The 17,846-nt window shown below is 42.5% G+C and overlaps 1 protein-coding gene across 1 annotated transcript; it reads right to left on the bottom strand.

Moving 5' to 3' along the window:
- Nucleotides 1-9,571: 9,571 nt before the first annotated feature.
- Nucleotides 9,572-10,516, bottom strand: LOC123992299 (olfactory receptor 1D5-like). The gene is made up of 2 exons (XM_046293459.1): nt 10,066-10,516; nt 9,572-9,765 (listed from the first exon to the last, which is right to left on the bottom strand). The coding sequence occupies exons 1-2, from the start codon at nt 10,505-10,507 to the stop codon at nt 9,572-9,574; spliced, it is 636 nt and encodes a 211-aa protein (XP_046149415.1). The 5' UTR covers nt 10,508-10,516.
- Between the last annotated feature and the right edge of the window lie 7,330 nt (nt 10,517-17,846).

Genomic DNA, 17,846 nt, shown 5'->3' with positions numbered 1-17,846 from the left:
TCTGTGGTCGCATCTCCAGGATTATCGTTGTTGTTTAAGACTGGAATAAACTCTGTTTCTGTTAAGTCGCTTTTGGGTCCTCATTCACCAACATAACAGAAGGATCCGACCAAGAATGGACCCAGCGACTACGGATTCTCGCAACTCAGCCGTCAAGATCCAGGGATCGATGCTCGGCAGACACGAGCTGGAATTGTCTGCTGCTCGCCATGCCGTTGAGACCCTGGCCGCTCAGGTCTCAGACCTCTCAAGACAGTTTCAGAATCTCCGTCTCGAGCCACCAGCCACTTCCTGGTCTTCCGAGTCTCCGGAACCTAGGGTTAATAACCCACCATGTTACTCTGGGCAGCCCACTGAGTGCCGCTCCTTTCTCACCCAGTGTGATATTGTGTTCTCTCTCCAGCCCAACACATACTCGAGAGAGAGCTCGGATCGCCTACGTCATATCACTGCTTACTGGACGGGCTCGGGAGTGGGGCACAGCTATCTGGGAGGCAAGGGCTGAGTGTACTAACGAGTATCAGAACTTTAAAGAGGAGATGATACGGGTTTTTGATCGTTCAGTTTTTGGGAGGGAGGCTTCCAGGGCTCTGGCTTCCCTATGTCAAGGTGATCGATCCATAACGGATTACTCTATAGAGTTTCGCACTCTTGCTGCCTCCAGTGACTGGAACGAGCCGGCGTTGCTCGCTCGTTTTCTGGAGGGACTCCACGCTGAGGTTAAGGATGAGATTCTCTCCCGGGAGGTTCCTTCCAGCGTGGATTCTTTGATTGCACTCGTCATCCGCATAGAACGACGGGTAGATCTTCGTCACCGAGCTCGTGGAAGAGAGCTCGCGTTAACGGGGTTCCCCCTCGCCGCATCTCAACCATCTCCTCCTACTGGCTCAGAGATTGAGCCCATGCAGCTGGGAGGTATTCGCATCTCGACTAAGGAGAGGGAACAGAGAATCACCAACCGCCTTTGCTTCTATTGTGGTTCTGCTGGACATTTTGTCATTTCATGTCCAGTAAAAGGCCAGAGCTCATCAGTAAGCGGAGGGCTACTGGTGAGCGCTACTACTCAGGTCTCTCCATCAAGATCCTGTACTACCTTGTCGGTCCATCTACGCTGGACCGGTTCGGCAGCTTCCTGCAGTGCCTTGATAGACTCTGGGGCTGAGGGTTGTTTTATGGACGAAGCATGGGCTCGGAAACATGACATTCCTCTCAGACAGTTAGGGGAGCCCACGCCCATGTTCGCCTTAGATGCTAGTCTTCTCCCCAGTATCATATGTGAGACACTACCTTTAACCCTCACAGTATCTGGTAACCACAGTGAGACCATTTCCTTTTTGATTTTTCGTTCACCTTTTACACCTGTTGTTTTGGGTCATCCCTGGCTAGTATGTCATAATCCTTCTATTAATTGGTCTAGTAATTCTATCCTATCCTGGAACGTTTCTTGTCATGTGTAGTGTTTAATGTCTGCTATCCCTCCTGTTTCTTCTGTCCCCTCTTCTCAGGAGGAACCTGGTGATTTGACAGGAGTGCCGGAGGAATATCATGATCTGCGCACGGTCTTCAGTCGGTCCAGAGCCAACTCCCTTCCTCCTCACCGGTCGTATGATTGTTGTATTGATCTCCTTCCGGGGACCACTCCCCCTCGGGGTAGACTATACTCTCTGTCGGCTCCCGAACGTAAGGCTCTCGAAGATTATCTGTCTGTTTCTCTCGACGCCGGTACCGTTGAGCCTTCTTCCTCTCCCGCCGGAGCGGGGTTTTTTTTTGTTAAGAAGAAGGACGGTACCCTGCGCCCCTGCGTGGATTATCGAGGGCTGAATGACATAATGGTTAAGAATCGTTATCCGCTTCCCCTTATGTCGTCAGCCTTCGAGATTCTGCAGGGAGCCAGGTTCTTTACTAAGTTGGACCTTCGTAACGCTTACCATCTCGTGCGCATCAGAGAGAGGGGGACGAGTGGAAAACGGCGTTTAACACTCCGTTAGGGCATTTTGAATACCGGGTTCTGCCGTTCGGTCTCGCTAATGCTCCAGCTGTCTTTCAGGCATTAGTTAATGATGTACTGAGAGACATGCTGAACATCTTTGTTTTCGTTTACCTTGACGATATCCTGATTTTTTCACCGTCACTCGAGATTCATGTTCAGCACGTTCGACGTGTACTCCAGCGCCTTTTAGAGAATTGTCTCTATGTGAAGGCTGAGAAGTGCGCCTTTCATGTCTCCTCTGTCACATTTCTCGGTTCTGTTATTTCCGCTGAAGGCATTCAGATGGATCCCGCTAAGGTCCAGGCTGTCAGCGATTGGCCCGTCCCGTGTCGAGTTGCAGCGCTTTCTCGGTTTCGCGAATTTCTATCGGCGTTTCATTCGTAATTTCGGTCAAGTGGCAGCCCCTCTCACAGCCCTTACTTCTGTCAAGACGTGCTTTAAGTGGTCCGGTTCCGCCCAGGGAGCTTTTGATCTCCTCAAGAAGCGTTTTACATCCGCTCCTATCCCTGTTACTCCTGACGTCACTAAACAATTCATTGTCGAGGTTGACGCTTCAGAGGTGGGCGTGGGAGCCATTCTGTCCCAGCGCTTCCATTCTGACGATAAGGTCCATCCTTGCGCATATTTTTCTCATCGCCTGTCGCCATCGGAACGCAACTATGATGTGGGTAACCGCGAACTGCTCGCCAACCCGCTTAGCCCTAGGCGAATGGCGACAGTGGTTGGAGGGGGCGACCGTTCCTTTTGTCGTTTGGACTGACCATAAGAACCTTGAGTACATCCGTTCTGCCAAACGACTCAATGCACGTCAAGCTCGTTGGTCGTTGTTTTTCGCTCGTTTCGAGTTCGTTATTTCTTATCGCCCGGGAAATAAGAACACCAAGCCTGATGCCTTATCCCGTCTCTTCAGTTCTTCTGTAGCTTCTACCGACCCCGAGGGGATTCTCCCTGAAGGGCGTGTTGTCGGGTTGACTGTCTGGGGAATTGAGAGACAGGTAAAGCAAGCACTCACTCACACTGCGTCGCCGCGCGCTTGTCCTAGTAACCTTCTTTTCGTTCCTGTCTCTACTCGTCTGGCTGTTCTTCAGTGGGCTCACTCTGCCAAGTTAGCTGGCCACCCCAGCGTTCGGGGCACGCTTGCTTCTATTCGCCAGCGGTTTTGGTGGCCTACTCAGGAGCGTGACACGCGCCGTTTCGTGGCTGCTTGTTCGGACTGCGTGCAGACTAAGTCAGGTAACTCTCCTCCTGCCGGTCGTCTCAGACCGCTTCCCATTCCTTCTCGACCATGGTCTCACATCGCCTTAGACTTTATTACCGGTCTGCCTTCGTCTGCGGGGAAGACTGTGATTCTTACGGTTGTCGATAGGTTCTCTAAGGCGGCTCATTTTATTCCCCTCGCTAAGCTTCCTTCCGCTAAGGAGACGGCACAAATCATCATTGAGAATGTGTTCAGAATTCATGGCCTCCCGTTAGACGCCGTTTCGGACAGAGGTCCGCAATTCACGTCACAGTTTTGGAGGGAGTTCTGTCGTTTGATTGGTGCTTCCGTCAGTCTCTCTTCCAGTTTTCATCCCCAGTCTAACGGTCAAGCAGAACGAGCCAATCAGACGATTGGTTGCATATTACGCAGCCTTTCGTTTCGAAACCCTGCGTCTTGGGCAGAACAGCTCCCCTGGGCAGAATACGCTCACAACTCGCTTCCTTCGTCTGCTACCGGGCTATCTCCTTTTCAGAGTAGTCTTGGGTACCAGCCTCCTCTGTTCTCGTCCCAGCTCGCCGAGTCCAGCGTTCCCTCCGCTCAGGCTTTTGTCCAACGTTGTGAGCGCACCTGGAGGAGGGTCAGGTCTGCACTTTGCCGTTACAGGGCGCAGACTGTGAGAGCCGCCAATAAACGTAGGATTAAGAGTCCTAGGTATTGTCGCGGTCAGAGAGTGTGGCTTTCCACTCGTAACCTTCCCCTTATGACAGCTTCTCGCAAGTTGACTCCGCGGTTCATTGGTCCGTTCCGTGTTTCTCAGGTCGTCAATCCTGTCGCAGTGCGACTGCTTCTTCCGCGACATCTTCGTCGCGTCCACCCTGTCTTCCATGTCTCCTGTGTCAAGCCTTTTCTTCGCGCCCCCGTTCGTCTCCCCCCGTCCTTGTCGAGGGCGCACCTATTTACAGGGTACGGAAGATCATGGACATGCGTTCTCGGGGACGTGGTCACCAGTACTTAGTGGATTGGGAGGGTTACGGTCCTGAGGAGAGGAGTTGGGTTCCATCTCGGGACGTGCTGGACCGTTCGTTGATTGATGATTTCCTCCGTTGCTGCCAGGGTTCCTCCTCGAGTGCGCCAGGAGGCGCTCGGTGAGTGGGGGGGTACTGTCATGTTTTGTCCTAGATTGTCATGTCTTGTCCCTGTGCTCCCTCTTCTATTCGTTTCCCCCTGCTGGTCTTATTAGGTTCTTTCCCTCTTTCTATCCCTCTCTCTCCCCCTCCCTCTCTCTCTCTCTCTCCCTATCGTTCCGTTACTGCTCCCAGCTGTTCCTCATTCTCCTTACTACCTCATTTACTCTTTCACACCTGTTTCCTATTTTGCCCTCTGATTAAGTCCCTATTTCTCTCTCTGTTTTCGCTTCTGTCCTTGTCGGATCCTTGTTTGCTGTTCTGTGTCCTTGTTCCGTCCTGTCGTGTTTTTGCCTTCTTCAGATGCTGCGTGTGAGCAGGTGTCTATATCAGCTACGGCCTGCGCCTTCCCGAAGCGACCTGCAGTCTGTGGTCGCATCTCCAGGATTATCGTTGTTGTTTAAGACTGGAATAAACTCTGTTTCTGTTAAGTCGCTTTTGGGTCCTCATTCACCAACATAACAGTAATATCTTCAGCGCCACTCGTTCCTCCTCCAACCTGACTTCCTACACCCCTGATACTCCCCTACTGGGATGAGGGATTGGAAGTTATATCTTCAGCAGTGACCTGAGTATTCAGGATTCAGAGAGCCGTTGTAACAGGGTTCTTCCTGGGAAGGAGAGGCGGACCAAAATGCAGCGTGGTTATAATTCATGGTTCTTTAATAAAGAAACTATACATGAATAAACTACAAAAACAAGAACCGTGAAAACCCGAAACAGTCCCGTGTGGTACAAACACTGACACAGGAGACAATCACCCACAAAACCCAACACCAAACAGCCTACCTAAATATGGTTCCCAATCAGAGACAATGACTAACACCTGCCTCTGATTGAGAACCATATCAGGCCAAACACAGAAACAGACAAACTAGACACACAACATAGAATGCCCACTCAGATCACACCCTCACCAAACAAAACATAGAAACATACAAAGCAAACTATGGTCAGGGTGTGACAGCCGTAATCTCCTAATCCGCTCCCTCGCATCTGGGTATTTTATCTAAAAGGGCACTCCATCAGGCTGCTCTGGATGAGAGACCACCCTCTGTCTTCTCTCCTCTATTGACTACAATATGCATTACTGTTAGTGTTAACTTACAATTTTTTTTATACCACAGCATTGTTGAATTCTAGAATGGGCATTAAAACCAGTTCAGAAAGAAAATACCATGTATTAAGCAATGAATAATACAAGCCGTGGCGATATAGGCTCTGCTTATTCAGGGTAGCTCACTGCCCAAGCAAAGCGTCAATTTCAAATAGCCTACAGGCAGTGAGTATGATAAGCTATACCAATGGCCCCGGCAGGAACACATAACCTAACAGGTGAAGCCTGAGGTGCTGGTTGGAGCAAGAAGCCAGTACATAGTAGCAGTAGCAACAGGATTTCTGCCGATAAATGTGTGCTTTAGTATTATTTTCTTGGTAACTGTAATATAAGAAGGATAAACATCTCCTTTCTGTACATTACCTTGGAAAAATGAACTCCACAAAGGGACTCGGCTCCACCTTGTCCCGCTGCGTCATCCATTATTTCCAAGGTAATATAAAGAACGTCTGCATTTATCTCTTACATAATGTACAGGTGATATCAACTTGGTGAAATCTCTTACCGTCCCCCGCCTGCTCTCCCACTCCTCAAAACGATGACATTTCATCTCCTGTGGCAAAAATAAGTATTGAATTAATCTGTTTTGTGTATGAAAATGTAAGTGTTTCCTGTTGGAATGCCGTTGATGTGTGATCTGAACAGATTTACTAAGCTATATCATATACATACTTTCTCCTGGTCTGCAGCCAGAGAGAGATGGTTGGCCTCGTCTTGAAAATGCCGTATCTCCCGCATTTCCTCTGGAGACTGAAATCAATACAGGTACAGTAATACATAAAACCATTCTGATTGTTACGTTACAATGACAATCCTATAACTAATATTATACTTTATAATTTGATGCTAAAAGTGGAAGAAGTAATTTAACGTTCCAAACCTCTAGTGTCATTGAAGCTTGTTGTGAGGCAACAGGGAGGCCTGTCTCCATAGGCTGAGTCTCTGTCTCTGAGGTTCTGTCCTCCCTTACAGTTTCCTTTAACATAAAAAATACAAGAAATCACTAGTTGCTCAATTACTTTAAAACTTTTGTGTACAGAGGGAAATCCAGTTTATTTTAAAATTAATTAATTACCTCTGGCATTTATCACGTGACATAATAGAGCTCAATCTACCTCCCCCTTCCTAACACATAAGCTATCAAATACCTTCAGTCTTAATACCTTTCAATCTCCCTAGCCCAGCTGATTTTATTGCAGCTGGACACATGTTGTCCAGCTGTAGGAGAATGAGCCTCCTCTTCCCGTCTGTCTTTAAAGGCCTCTACATTTGGATTCATCTGGAGGAATGTTTCCCCCAAAACCTTCAAGAAGCTGCTCTCCTCCTGACCATAATGCACATTGATCTGCCTCACAGGATACTCTAAAGATACTGGGATATGGAAAAATGATCCTAATATAAAACAGGGAAACAGTCCATGATCTTCAAATCAGTAAAATAACATTCAATAAGTCTATGTTTAATCACAAGATAGATTCACACTTAGCTTACTTACAAAGCAAGCACTGTGCACCGCACCGTGTCCTCATGTACTACATGGATATAGGGAAAATGTACCTATCCTGTTCAGCTGCCGGATAGTAGGGTCAGCGATGAGGCAAACCCTCATAGTTATCAGCCTGCTTCTCTCGGTTTGTCATCTTTGGACTCCAGCATTATTCCGTCTCCTGAATGATTGAAATGTGACATGTGCAAACGTTATAAAAATTACAATAATGACACTCTGCATAATCGACGCCGCCCAGAGTCGCGCACCCCGCGGTAACGTTAGCTGTTGCAATCATTAGCTAGCTAACGTTACTAGGTAGTTGTGCCGGTTACTGTTGACTTTTGCCTAACCTACCAGAATGAATCCTACCTTTGAACCACCCGATCCTCCTGGGGTGGTTGTAAAGGTGGTTGCACTTGGCTGGAACAACGTAAAAAGCAGTCTCTCATGTTTTCAAGGTTTGACATGACTTAGTCGTTGTTGGTGATGATGAATGAGAAGTTTTTCATACAGTGATTGGCCAACATTTGCATATAGTTTACATAGTATTATTTGTCGTGTATCTTTTTGACACGCAAAAGACCCAAACGGCGTTCCATAGCTGGAGGTGTAAAAAACAGAAGGGGCCATATTTGCATATGTTATGTTCTTGTGAATGCTGGCTACATTCTCTTTTTTTTTTGCTTGGAAATGTTGATACTGGAGGCTGTTATAATAAGAATAACTGTGTAGCCATAGCATTTATAGCAGTTAAGAAATGCATTGCCAATAATTGGAAGGTTGGTCATCCTCCCACAATGTCACAATGGATGCCCGAAATGTCAAATAATGTCACTAGATTTGATTTATTACTAGATTAAGGGTATACTGTTAAACTTTGATAAGGTCTGGGTGTCTTATGGAATACTGTATGACAAAATGGGCCTGTGTAGAAAACATTCAATTTTTTTTTTGTCAAGCATATGTATATTTTCTATGGCACACGAGACACCTATGTGATTTGCACCTGTTTTAGTGGACTAATCCATTGAGGAGGCCGCAGGGATCCCCCGGTCCAAGAATATGGGGATTGTGGCTCAGACGCACAAGGCATGTCTCTCTCCAGAATGAGCTCTCTCCTGCCATTTCATGGGTATTAATTGTTTCATAACTTCATTGTGTGCATTGTTTACTATGTCTATCAATACCCCATGACAAATATCATCAGTAATAGCCTACATTTACTGTTCATTCCCATCATTTCTAATCTGCAATGTTTATTTGGTTACGGTAATTTCTGATAATTCATTGAATATATTATTATTATTACAGTTATTTTCCGTTCTCAATGTTGGAGTGGATATGTCTTTTGCAGAACTCACAACCTATGCTACACTCGTGAGAAACTCGTGAGAAACTCGTGTTTGTTAATTTCATTCCATTTACAAGTTTTGTCAATAAAAAAATAAAAAATGTTTATACTCTGCTCTCAATGTTGAGTAAGGCACCTGATAACCCATATAGAAGTACGACTAGTCTACCTGTCCTTTGTGCAAATTTAGGCCTATAAATGTGCCCATTTGGGGATGTCTGATAGTATTTCTGATTGCCTTAACTCACCACCATTAATGAACTGTGGAGCTTCTCAAAGTAATTTTTCTTCACCTCAAACAGCAAGGAAACAAAGTATGTTTCAAGAAACAATTGAGAATAACAATAGTTCCTCAAAGTATTTGAACAACATTTCCATTTCTCTCCCTTTTGATAACCACTCAGCAAGAAGGGAACAATGTAATGGTATGATCCAATGGAAACATCATAAAATACTTGACACAGTTGATAAAATGTTTAGAGTTATTTGCAGACAGGTCATGCAAGGCCAATGTGATTTTATCAGGATAATATTTTTACGTGTTGGCTTTATTTTTTTCATTTATTTTACCTTTATCTAACTAGGCAAGTCAGTTAAGAACAAATTCTTATTTACAACGACAGCCTAGGAACAGTGGGTTAACTGCCTGTTCAGGGGCAGAAGAACAGATTTGTACCTTGTCAGCTCGGGGGTTTGAACTTGCAACCTTCCGGTTACTAGTCCAATGCTCTAACCACTAGGCTACCCTGCCGCTATGTTATCTAGGCTATGTTTACATAGTTGGCAAATGCAATAAACGTTACTTTTAGATTTGTATCTTTTTCATTTAGATTAAGATTGTAGATAAACCACAGACAATGATTTTGAGATACAAAGACTATTATATATTAAAAGAAAATGTTCAGATTGGTAGATATGGTAAAATAAATTGGCACATAGGTTGGGTGTATATATGGAAAAATATATATATTTTAAATGTATACAAATCCATTAGATCGAAAGAAAAGACTACTCAATGGTTGACTAAGATTTTTTGGGGTCGGGTAGAGTGACATTTAGGGAGGACCCCCTGCCAGGTGTTGTCCCCCCCTTCCTCTCCACTTCTAAAACAAAAGTTGCGCTCTTGGCGACAGGTATCAAGAAATGAGGCGCCATTTTGCAACAGTTTTGGCAGATTTTACCTTTGTATTTGTTGACTTATGATATCAGGAAGTCTCCCTGGTGTGTAAAATTATGTAACTAAAATTTCATATCAATGATGTTATGTGGATTACACTTTCTAAAAACTGCCCTTCGAATCTGCTGGAGGTTAAGTCCATATATGAGAGGGTTAAAGACAGGTGGAATAACAAGGAATTGTACAGCCATTGCATTACGCATATTTAGTGTACTGTTTACATTATTCCACCCTTGCAAATTGTCAAACAGGGTCACTGTGATGAAAATAAATATTGTTATTAAATGTGGCACACATGTCTGTGTGAACTTAATCCTTCCCTTATCTGACTTTACACAATTCCTTACAATCTGACAGTAAGAAAATACAATGAAAAGTATCGGTAAAACATGAACCATAATTACAAATTTGTTCAAAATCTGATTGATGGGAATAGGTAAACATGCATGTTTCAGTATAGACGGAATGTCACAGAATATCTTATCAATGCGAGATCCACACAAAGGAACTCTGACGGCTAAACTAACTACTATGAGTCCTATAAATAAAGGATAACACCAAGACAATAAGAGTAACTTTCTAACAGTTAAAGATGTCACAATGGTATGATATAGTAGTGGTCTGCATATTGCCACATACCTGTCGTAAGACATCACTGTTAGAGTAGACATTTCACACATGACAGATGTGTATATTACAAAGGTTTGAGTCAAACATCCACCATAAGATATCACCTGAACATCTGACTGAAGGTCCAGTAAGAACTTGGGGTAGAAACCAGCAGTTCCATACAATCCATTGATACATAGACTACACAGAAAGATATACATGGGCTCATGGAGACCTTTCTGCTGAATGATTGTTATGATCAGAGTCAGATTCACAGTGATGATGAGAAGGTATGTGATAAGAGACAAGGTAAAATAGACCGATTTGTTGTTAAATGTCTCTTGTAAGCCAAAGAGATAAAATAACTTGACTTGGGTTGAGTTCTCCATAGATTTTGTTAATTTTCTTCCTCCGGTTAATGCAGCAATTCTTAGTCCTTGCAAGGCTTGAGTGTGTATGGATGTGAATGAATTCAAGTGTGAATCATTTGATTCTGTTTAGGCTCAGACTAAACACAATAGTTTTAACAAAATAAATTCACATCCTCCCTCAAACTCTTGTAAAAAAAAGATCCCGATAATATCTGTACATTATCAGACTTCGGAGGTGTGAAAGAAATGAAAAAACTTGTGTCCATAAAATGTCTTCTTGCTTGACAGGGGAGACTGCTCCAATATCTTGTCCTGGTAGCCTCTAAATATACCATAGTGTATGATCACATGGGATTGTAGTTTCAGTGTCATCATGTAACTACTCCATAGAGATGGATCTATATTGAGTTTATGACAAGAAACTAATTGGATTATATTTACTTTCTTTATGTTTTAACCCAGCAAACAGGGGATGTCCTAAAGACATTCGGCAAAGTTCCCATTAGATCCCTTTAAGGCAGCGTTTCCCAAACTGTCCTGGGGACCCCAAGTGGTGCACGTGCATTTTTGCCCAAGTACTACATAGCTGATTCAAATAATTAAATCTTAATGATTAGTTAATTATTTGAATCAGCTGTGTAGTGCTAAGGCAAAAAAACAAAATGTGCACCCCTTTTGGGTCCCCAGGTCAAAGTTTGGGAAAAGTTGCTTTAGGGGTTTCACACGTGACGTCATCCCACTGATGACTTTGTTCAATAGTCAGAACATTGTAGGAACATTAAAACATGACATTTACCTCGGGACCATAAGAGGGCGTTCAGAACAAATATCAGTTTGGTCACAGTGTAACGTTATTTTAAGGTATACTGATTTGATTTATTTTAAGTTTTTAGTGAGTTACAGTTCCTATACGGAAGTCAGTCAATTGAAATAAATAAATTAGGCCATAATCTCTGGATTTCATATGACTGGGAATAGACCCTTTAAGAAAAGGTAGGGGTGTGGATCAGCAATCCAGTCAGTATCTGGTGATCACCATTTGCCTCATACAGCGCAACACATCTCATTGGCATAGCGTTGATCATGCTGTTGATTGTGGAATGTTGTCCCACTCCTCTCCAATGGCCGTGCGAAGTTGCTGGATATTGGCGGGAACTGGAACACCCTGTTGTACATGTCGATCCAGATTATCCAAAACACGCTCAATGAGTGACATGTCTGGTGAGTATGCAGATCATGGAAGAACGGGGACATTTTCAGCTTCCAGAAATTGTGTACAGATCCATGCTACATGGGGCTGTGTATTATCATGCTAAAACTTGAGGTGATGGCAGCTGATGAGCGGCACGACAATGGGCCTCAGGATCTCGTCATGGTGTGTCTGTACATTCAAATTGCAATCGACAAAATGCAATTGTGTTCTCTGTCCATAGCTTATGCTTGCCTATACCATAACCCCAACACCCTGTTCACAAAGTTGACATCAGAAAACCTGCTCGCCCACACCACACCATAAACGTAGTCTGCAGATGTGAGGTTGGTTGAATTTACATCAAAATTCTCTAAACAACGTTGGAGGCTGCTTATGGTAGAGAAATGAACATTCAATTATTTGGCAACAGCTCTGGTAGACATTCCTGCAGTCAGCATGCCAATTGCACCCTCCCTCAAAACTTGAGCCATCTGTGGTATTTTGTTGTGTGACATTTTATTGTCCCCAGCACAAGGTGCACATGTATAATTATCATGCTGTTTAATCAGCTTCTTGATATGCCACACCTGTCAGGTGGATGGATTATCTTGGCAAATGAGAATTGCACACTAACAGGGATGTAACTAAATTTGTGGACCAAATTTGAGAAAATCTACTTTTTGTGGGTATGGATCAATTCCGGGATCTTTCATTTCCTCTCATGAAACATGGGACCAATAATTTACAATAATTTACATGTTGCTTCATTGTATTTTGATGTGCATTAGGGAACATTAGAAAAAGGTTCCTATTTGTGTCGGACATTGTCCATGAGACATTCAATGTCCAAAAGGAGACATTTCATTATAGTCAAGGGGATGTCACATGATGGTAGTTTTTAGGCCGTTCTCAAGACTTCCCTTTACTAGTCTTCAGGACCTCACGAGATGGTCGAAAGGGAAGGTTCTTTGGGGAACCTTTGTCTAGTTCCCTGTAAGTTAATAGGATGTTACCGAGTACCATATGTCATGACGTGGCCCTCTTTGGGTACAGCGAGCACCATCCCCCTCTCTCTGCACCATCTCCCTCTCTCACCACCTCTCATACTTCCCCCTGCACCCAGGCTCTGTTAGCCAGGTCATAAATTCCTAGAGGAGTTCTCTCCTCATGGCTAGAGGAGAGAGGGAGTGAGGTTCACAGGAGAACAAAGGAACCTCTTCCACATCATAGAACATGAGAATTGAACAATGTCCATGTTTTGGAGAAGTTGTACATGGTCAGGGAAGAACCCAGCAACGAACTGGTCCATTTTGTACAATTTTGTGAAACTCATGAGAGACAATAGAGCCACATTACCATAACTCTCTTTATACATGAGTCTCAGTTGTGAGGCTTGCATCTAATTGTTGTATAAAATGAATGAATAAAGATGAACCTATTTCATATGATTTTAACTTCTTATGGCTGGGGGGGCAGTTTTGAGTAGCTTGGATGAATCAGGTGCCCAGAGTAAACTGCCTACTACTCAGGGCCAGATGCTAAGGTAGTATTAGTATATTTGGAAAGAAAACACTCTGAAGATTCTAAAACTGTTTGAATGATGTCTGTGAGTATAACAGAACTCATATGGCATAACCCGAGAAAAAATCCAACCAGGTAGTGGGAAATCTGAGGTTTGTAGGTTTTCAAGTCTTTGCCTATCCAATATACAGTGTAAGGTTTGGTCCGATTTAACTTCCTACGGCTTCCACTAGATGTCAACAGTCTTTAGAACCTTGTTTCAGACTTCTACTGTGAATGGGTAGAGAATAAGAGCTGTTTGAGTCGGGTGTCTGGCAGAATGTCATGAGCTCAGTCAGGCGCGTGCCCGTGAGAGTTAGCTGCGTTCCTTTTCCTTTCTAAAGACAAAGGAATTGTCCGGTTGGAATATTATTGAAGATGTATGTTAAAAACATCCTAAAGATTGATTCTATACATCGTTTGACATGTTTCTACGAACTGTAATATAACTTTTTGGACTTTTTGTCTGGACTAAGTGCTTGCGCCTCTTGAATTTGGATTTGTGACCTAAACACGCAAACAAAAAGGAGGTATTTGGACATAAATTATGAACTTCATCGAACAAAACAAACATTTATTGTGGAACTGGGATTCCTGGGGGTGCATTCTGATGAAGATCATCAAAGGTAAGTAAATATTTATAATGCTATTTCTGACTTCTGTTGACTCCACAACATGGCGGGAATCTGTATGGCTTGTTTTGGTGCTTGAGCACTGTACTCAGATTAATGCATGGTGTTCTTTTTCCGTAAAGCTTTTTGAAATCTGACACAGCGGTTGCATTGACCTCTCTGGGATATGTGGGACGTTACCCACCTGGCCAAAAGTCAGGGAAAATGCAGAGCGTCAAATTCAAATAAATTACTATAAAAATCAAACTTTCATTTAATCACACATGCAAGATAGCAAATTAAAGCTACACTTGTTGTGAATCCAGCCAACATGTAAGATTTCAAAAAGGCTTATCGGCGAAAGCAAACGATGCTATTATCTGAGGATAGCACCGCCGTAAAAAATAAAATAAACCATATTTCAACCCTGCAGGCGCGACACAAAACGCAGAAATAAAAATATGATTCATGCCTTACCTTTGACGAGCTTCTTTTGTTGGCACTCCAATATGTCCCATAAACATCACAAAGGGTCCTTTTGTTTGATTAATTTAGTCGATATATATCCAAAATGTCAATTTATTTGGTGCGTTTGATCCAGAAAAACACCAGTTCCAACTTGCGCAACGTGACTACAAAATATTTCAAAAGTTGCCTGTAAACCTTGACAAAACATCATTAATTAGAACACTAATTGGTCAGATATTAAAAAATGTGAATGTTATATTAGTAAATTCAATTTGAATTCCAAGTATTTTCCTTGGTGCCCCGACTTCCTAGTTAATTACATTTACCTGATTAGTTAATCATGTAAGAATAATTACAGAGAATTGATTTGATAAACTAACAGTCCTCAGTTTAATGATGCCAATGACACGATACATATCAGGACCATGTCAGGTACTTTTTAGGACGTTCTCAGTACTTAATTTGAGTAATCTTCAGTATGTTGCATGATGGTCCCAATGGAACTTTCTCTGGGGGACCTTTGTCTATTTCTTGCTAAGTTACTGGGACGTCACTGAGGATCATATCAGGACTTTCTTAGGACGATCTCAGGACTTTAATTTTAATAGTCATTGGGACATTGCGTGATGGTCCCAAGGGAACATCCCTGCAAACAAAAATATATTTGTTAGGGCATTCCTGGAAGGTCACGAAATTGTGTTCTAAAGTAGTCAGGATATTGTGCCATGGTCCCGTGGAGTTTTTTTCTAGTTCCCGGTTTGTTCCAGGAACATCCCGAGAACATTTTTAGGACATCCTTGGGAAGTTGTGGGAATTCTTTGGAAGTTCTGTCATTCACATGATGGTCCCAGATGGCCAAAACCATTATAAGTAAAATAATTAAATGGTATGGGGGTGTTAAGGTAAGTTGTACGCTGTTCAGCTAACATTTTTGATCAGTAACAATATGATTACATTTGACATGATTACTTAGTACTGACTTTTAATTATGACCCCTCCTGGGATTTGAATGAACTATCTCTGAATTTGGGGAGTACTGGTCTTTCTGCTGTGCCACAAAGTCTAGAAAATTTCAGAAGTCCCCCCTCTGCAGATTCATTACCTATAATACATCTCTAATCAGCATAAGAGTGCCATCTGCTCTGAGTTATCAGTTAATCTGAATATTCTATTATTATTGATTGACTTATTTCAGCTATTTCAGTTTGGGTCTTCAGTATAGTTGTCTAATGTTGGTGGGTTATATTGTTCGGTTTGAATCGTACTCCTGAATCACTATTATAGTATAATAGTTTTTCTTGAGTGTATTTTTAACAGCGCTGAGATTTACTTTGAAGTGCGACGTGTAGGAATACATGTGAAATCAGTCATTGACATAGACACGGTGGTATGGCAGGAATATCGGAAAGCTATGAATGGTTGTGAGTTCAAATCCCATGTGAGGACATGTTTCTAATAATTACTGTATAAATGAACATGCACAATGTAATCATGCACAGTATGTCAAATATGTTAGTTGAAAACATTATATGGTAAAAGCACTGTGTAGGGGGGTTTCATTAACATTGTCAAAAGACAAAGAGCTGTGAATGGATCAGTGGTTCACAAATCAGGGACTTGATTTGATTGGCAACAGTAGCAAGGGGTGATGTGTAATGAAACTAGGGTATGCATGCCCTGGCTATAATTTATTTTGGGGGGGGTGTGAACGTTTCTTTGCTACCATGAAGTGAAGTCCCCGGGAAAAAACGGGAACTAGGACCATGACACAATGTCCCAAGAATGTCCTAAAAATGCAGTGACGAACCGTGACTATTGAACATAGTCCTTCAGAGGGAATAAAGATCTAGCCTATGTAGAAAAATAACAGACAACATGCGCTGAAATCCGAAGGGGATGGTCAGCAGAGATAGGTGGGATGGGATGAGGGAAACCGAGGGTTGGAATCTAGAACTGGAGATAAGTGAGAGTGAAGTTGCTGAGTGAGGGGCAAAATGACAGTAAAAAAAATAAACAACTACCAACCCCCCCCAAAAAGGAAGGTTGTTACATCCAATGCCTGGACTGGCTGCTGTGGGTCGATCTGGATAGACGCATCTGTTAGATGACTAAAATGTAATGTAAATGTTGAGAAGCTTCACTGCAAGTGGATTGTACGTTTAAAAGTCAATAAAAAAAATACAAAATTGCAGTCATCCACCTTGAAGTTGATAACAATTGCTGCTGCTGTAGCTGTTGTCGCCATTGTCACACTATTAAAACACACGCTAGCTACTAGCGTGGGAAGACTACTGCTTGCTATTGCCACTGATTCTTTGCTCTTGCGCACTCAATAGTGACGTACCTAGATAAGTCACTTATTTTTTTTATATGGTTCCACCCATTACAGGTCAAAATGTGGTTGGTTCATTCCACTCTCAAACCACAATTCTGTTCTCATACTATTGCGTGGCAGTGAAAGGGGATACCTAGTCAGTTGCACAACTGAATGCATTCAACCAAATTGTGTCTTTCGCATTTAACCCAACCCCTCTGAATCTACGTCATAAAATTGATTGAAAAGATGAATTACAAATTAAAACGACATCTAAAAAGTAATCAGGGAAGCCTCCGGAATAAACTGGGAACGACACCAAACCTCCAGGGGACCACTTTAGGTGACCATTTTGTGACGTTCCAGGGACGTCCTAACGACAAATGTTTATTTGCAAGGAACCAATCCAAACATCTGCCAGTACAATATAATTTTTCACCCCAAATCTGGATACTGTATAAAACCAGAATGGTTCTAAAACAGAGCCTTGGGGAACACCATATTTAATCGGTGAATTATAAAGATCAGATACCTAATATTACATCAAACATTTGCAGTGACAATACTATGCGGAAATGCCACATTTTTGAATAGTCAATTGTAGCAACAAAACACAATTAAATATTAGAAAAATAAACAATCATGTTACGTTTTAGGGTGAAGTGAAGGCCTAGTACCTTTTTACAAACCTGCCTGGTTTTATTGATCCTAAAGCTATACATAATAGGATTGAAAAGTGGTGGAGATATTGGAAAATAAACAAATAAAACTGTGAAGTATAGGTGGACTCTGTGCAGTATCATGTCTGCCTTGTAGAATCAAAAATAAACAGTCAAAGGAGAATTTCAGCAGAGGCTATATGTATATGGTGTACAAGTGTTAATACCTTTTGGTTTCGTTTTTTTTAAGACTGTAAACATATTTCTAGAATTCTTACATGTTAGGAAATATAGCACAAGCCAAAGAAAGTACAGTTATAACAAGACCACATGTTATATTTTCGTGTAATGTTTGACCAGGAAAGCTTGACCACCGAGTGGTTGTCACAATACACTCTGTCTATAACATTGTCACAAAACTGCAGTCACAAACTCAGGGAGATAGGGATGACATCCATGAAAAAAGAATACAACCAGGACAACAGAATTCAGCCACTAATTATTTTAGGTTTCATAATATTGTTATACAGTAGAGCGGTGGTTCCCCAACATT

The sequence above is a fragment of the Oncorhynchus gorbuscha genome, linkage group LG13, assembly GCF_021184085.1.
Source record: "Oncorhynchus gorbuscha isolate QuinsamMale2020 ecotype Even-year linkage group LG13, OgorEven_v1.0, whole genome shotgun sequence".
NCBI classification, from domain to species: Eukaryota; Metazoa; Chordata; class Actinopteri; order Salmoniformes; family Salmonidae; genus Oncorhynchus; species Oncorhynchus gorbuscha.
Note: the sequence above shows the minus strand (reverse complement) of the source record. Positions and strands in the feature narration are given on the sequence as shown.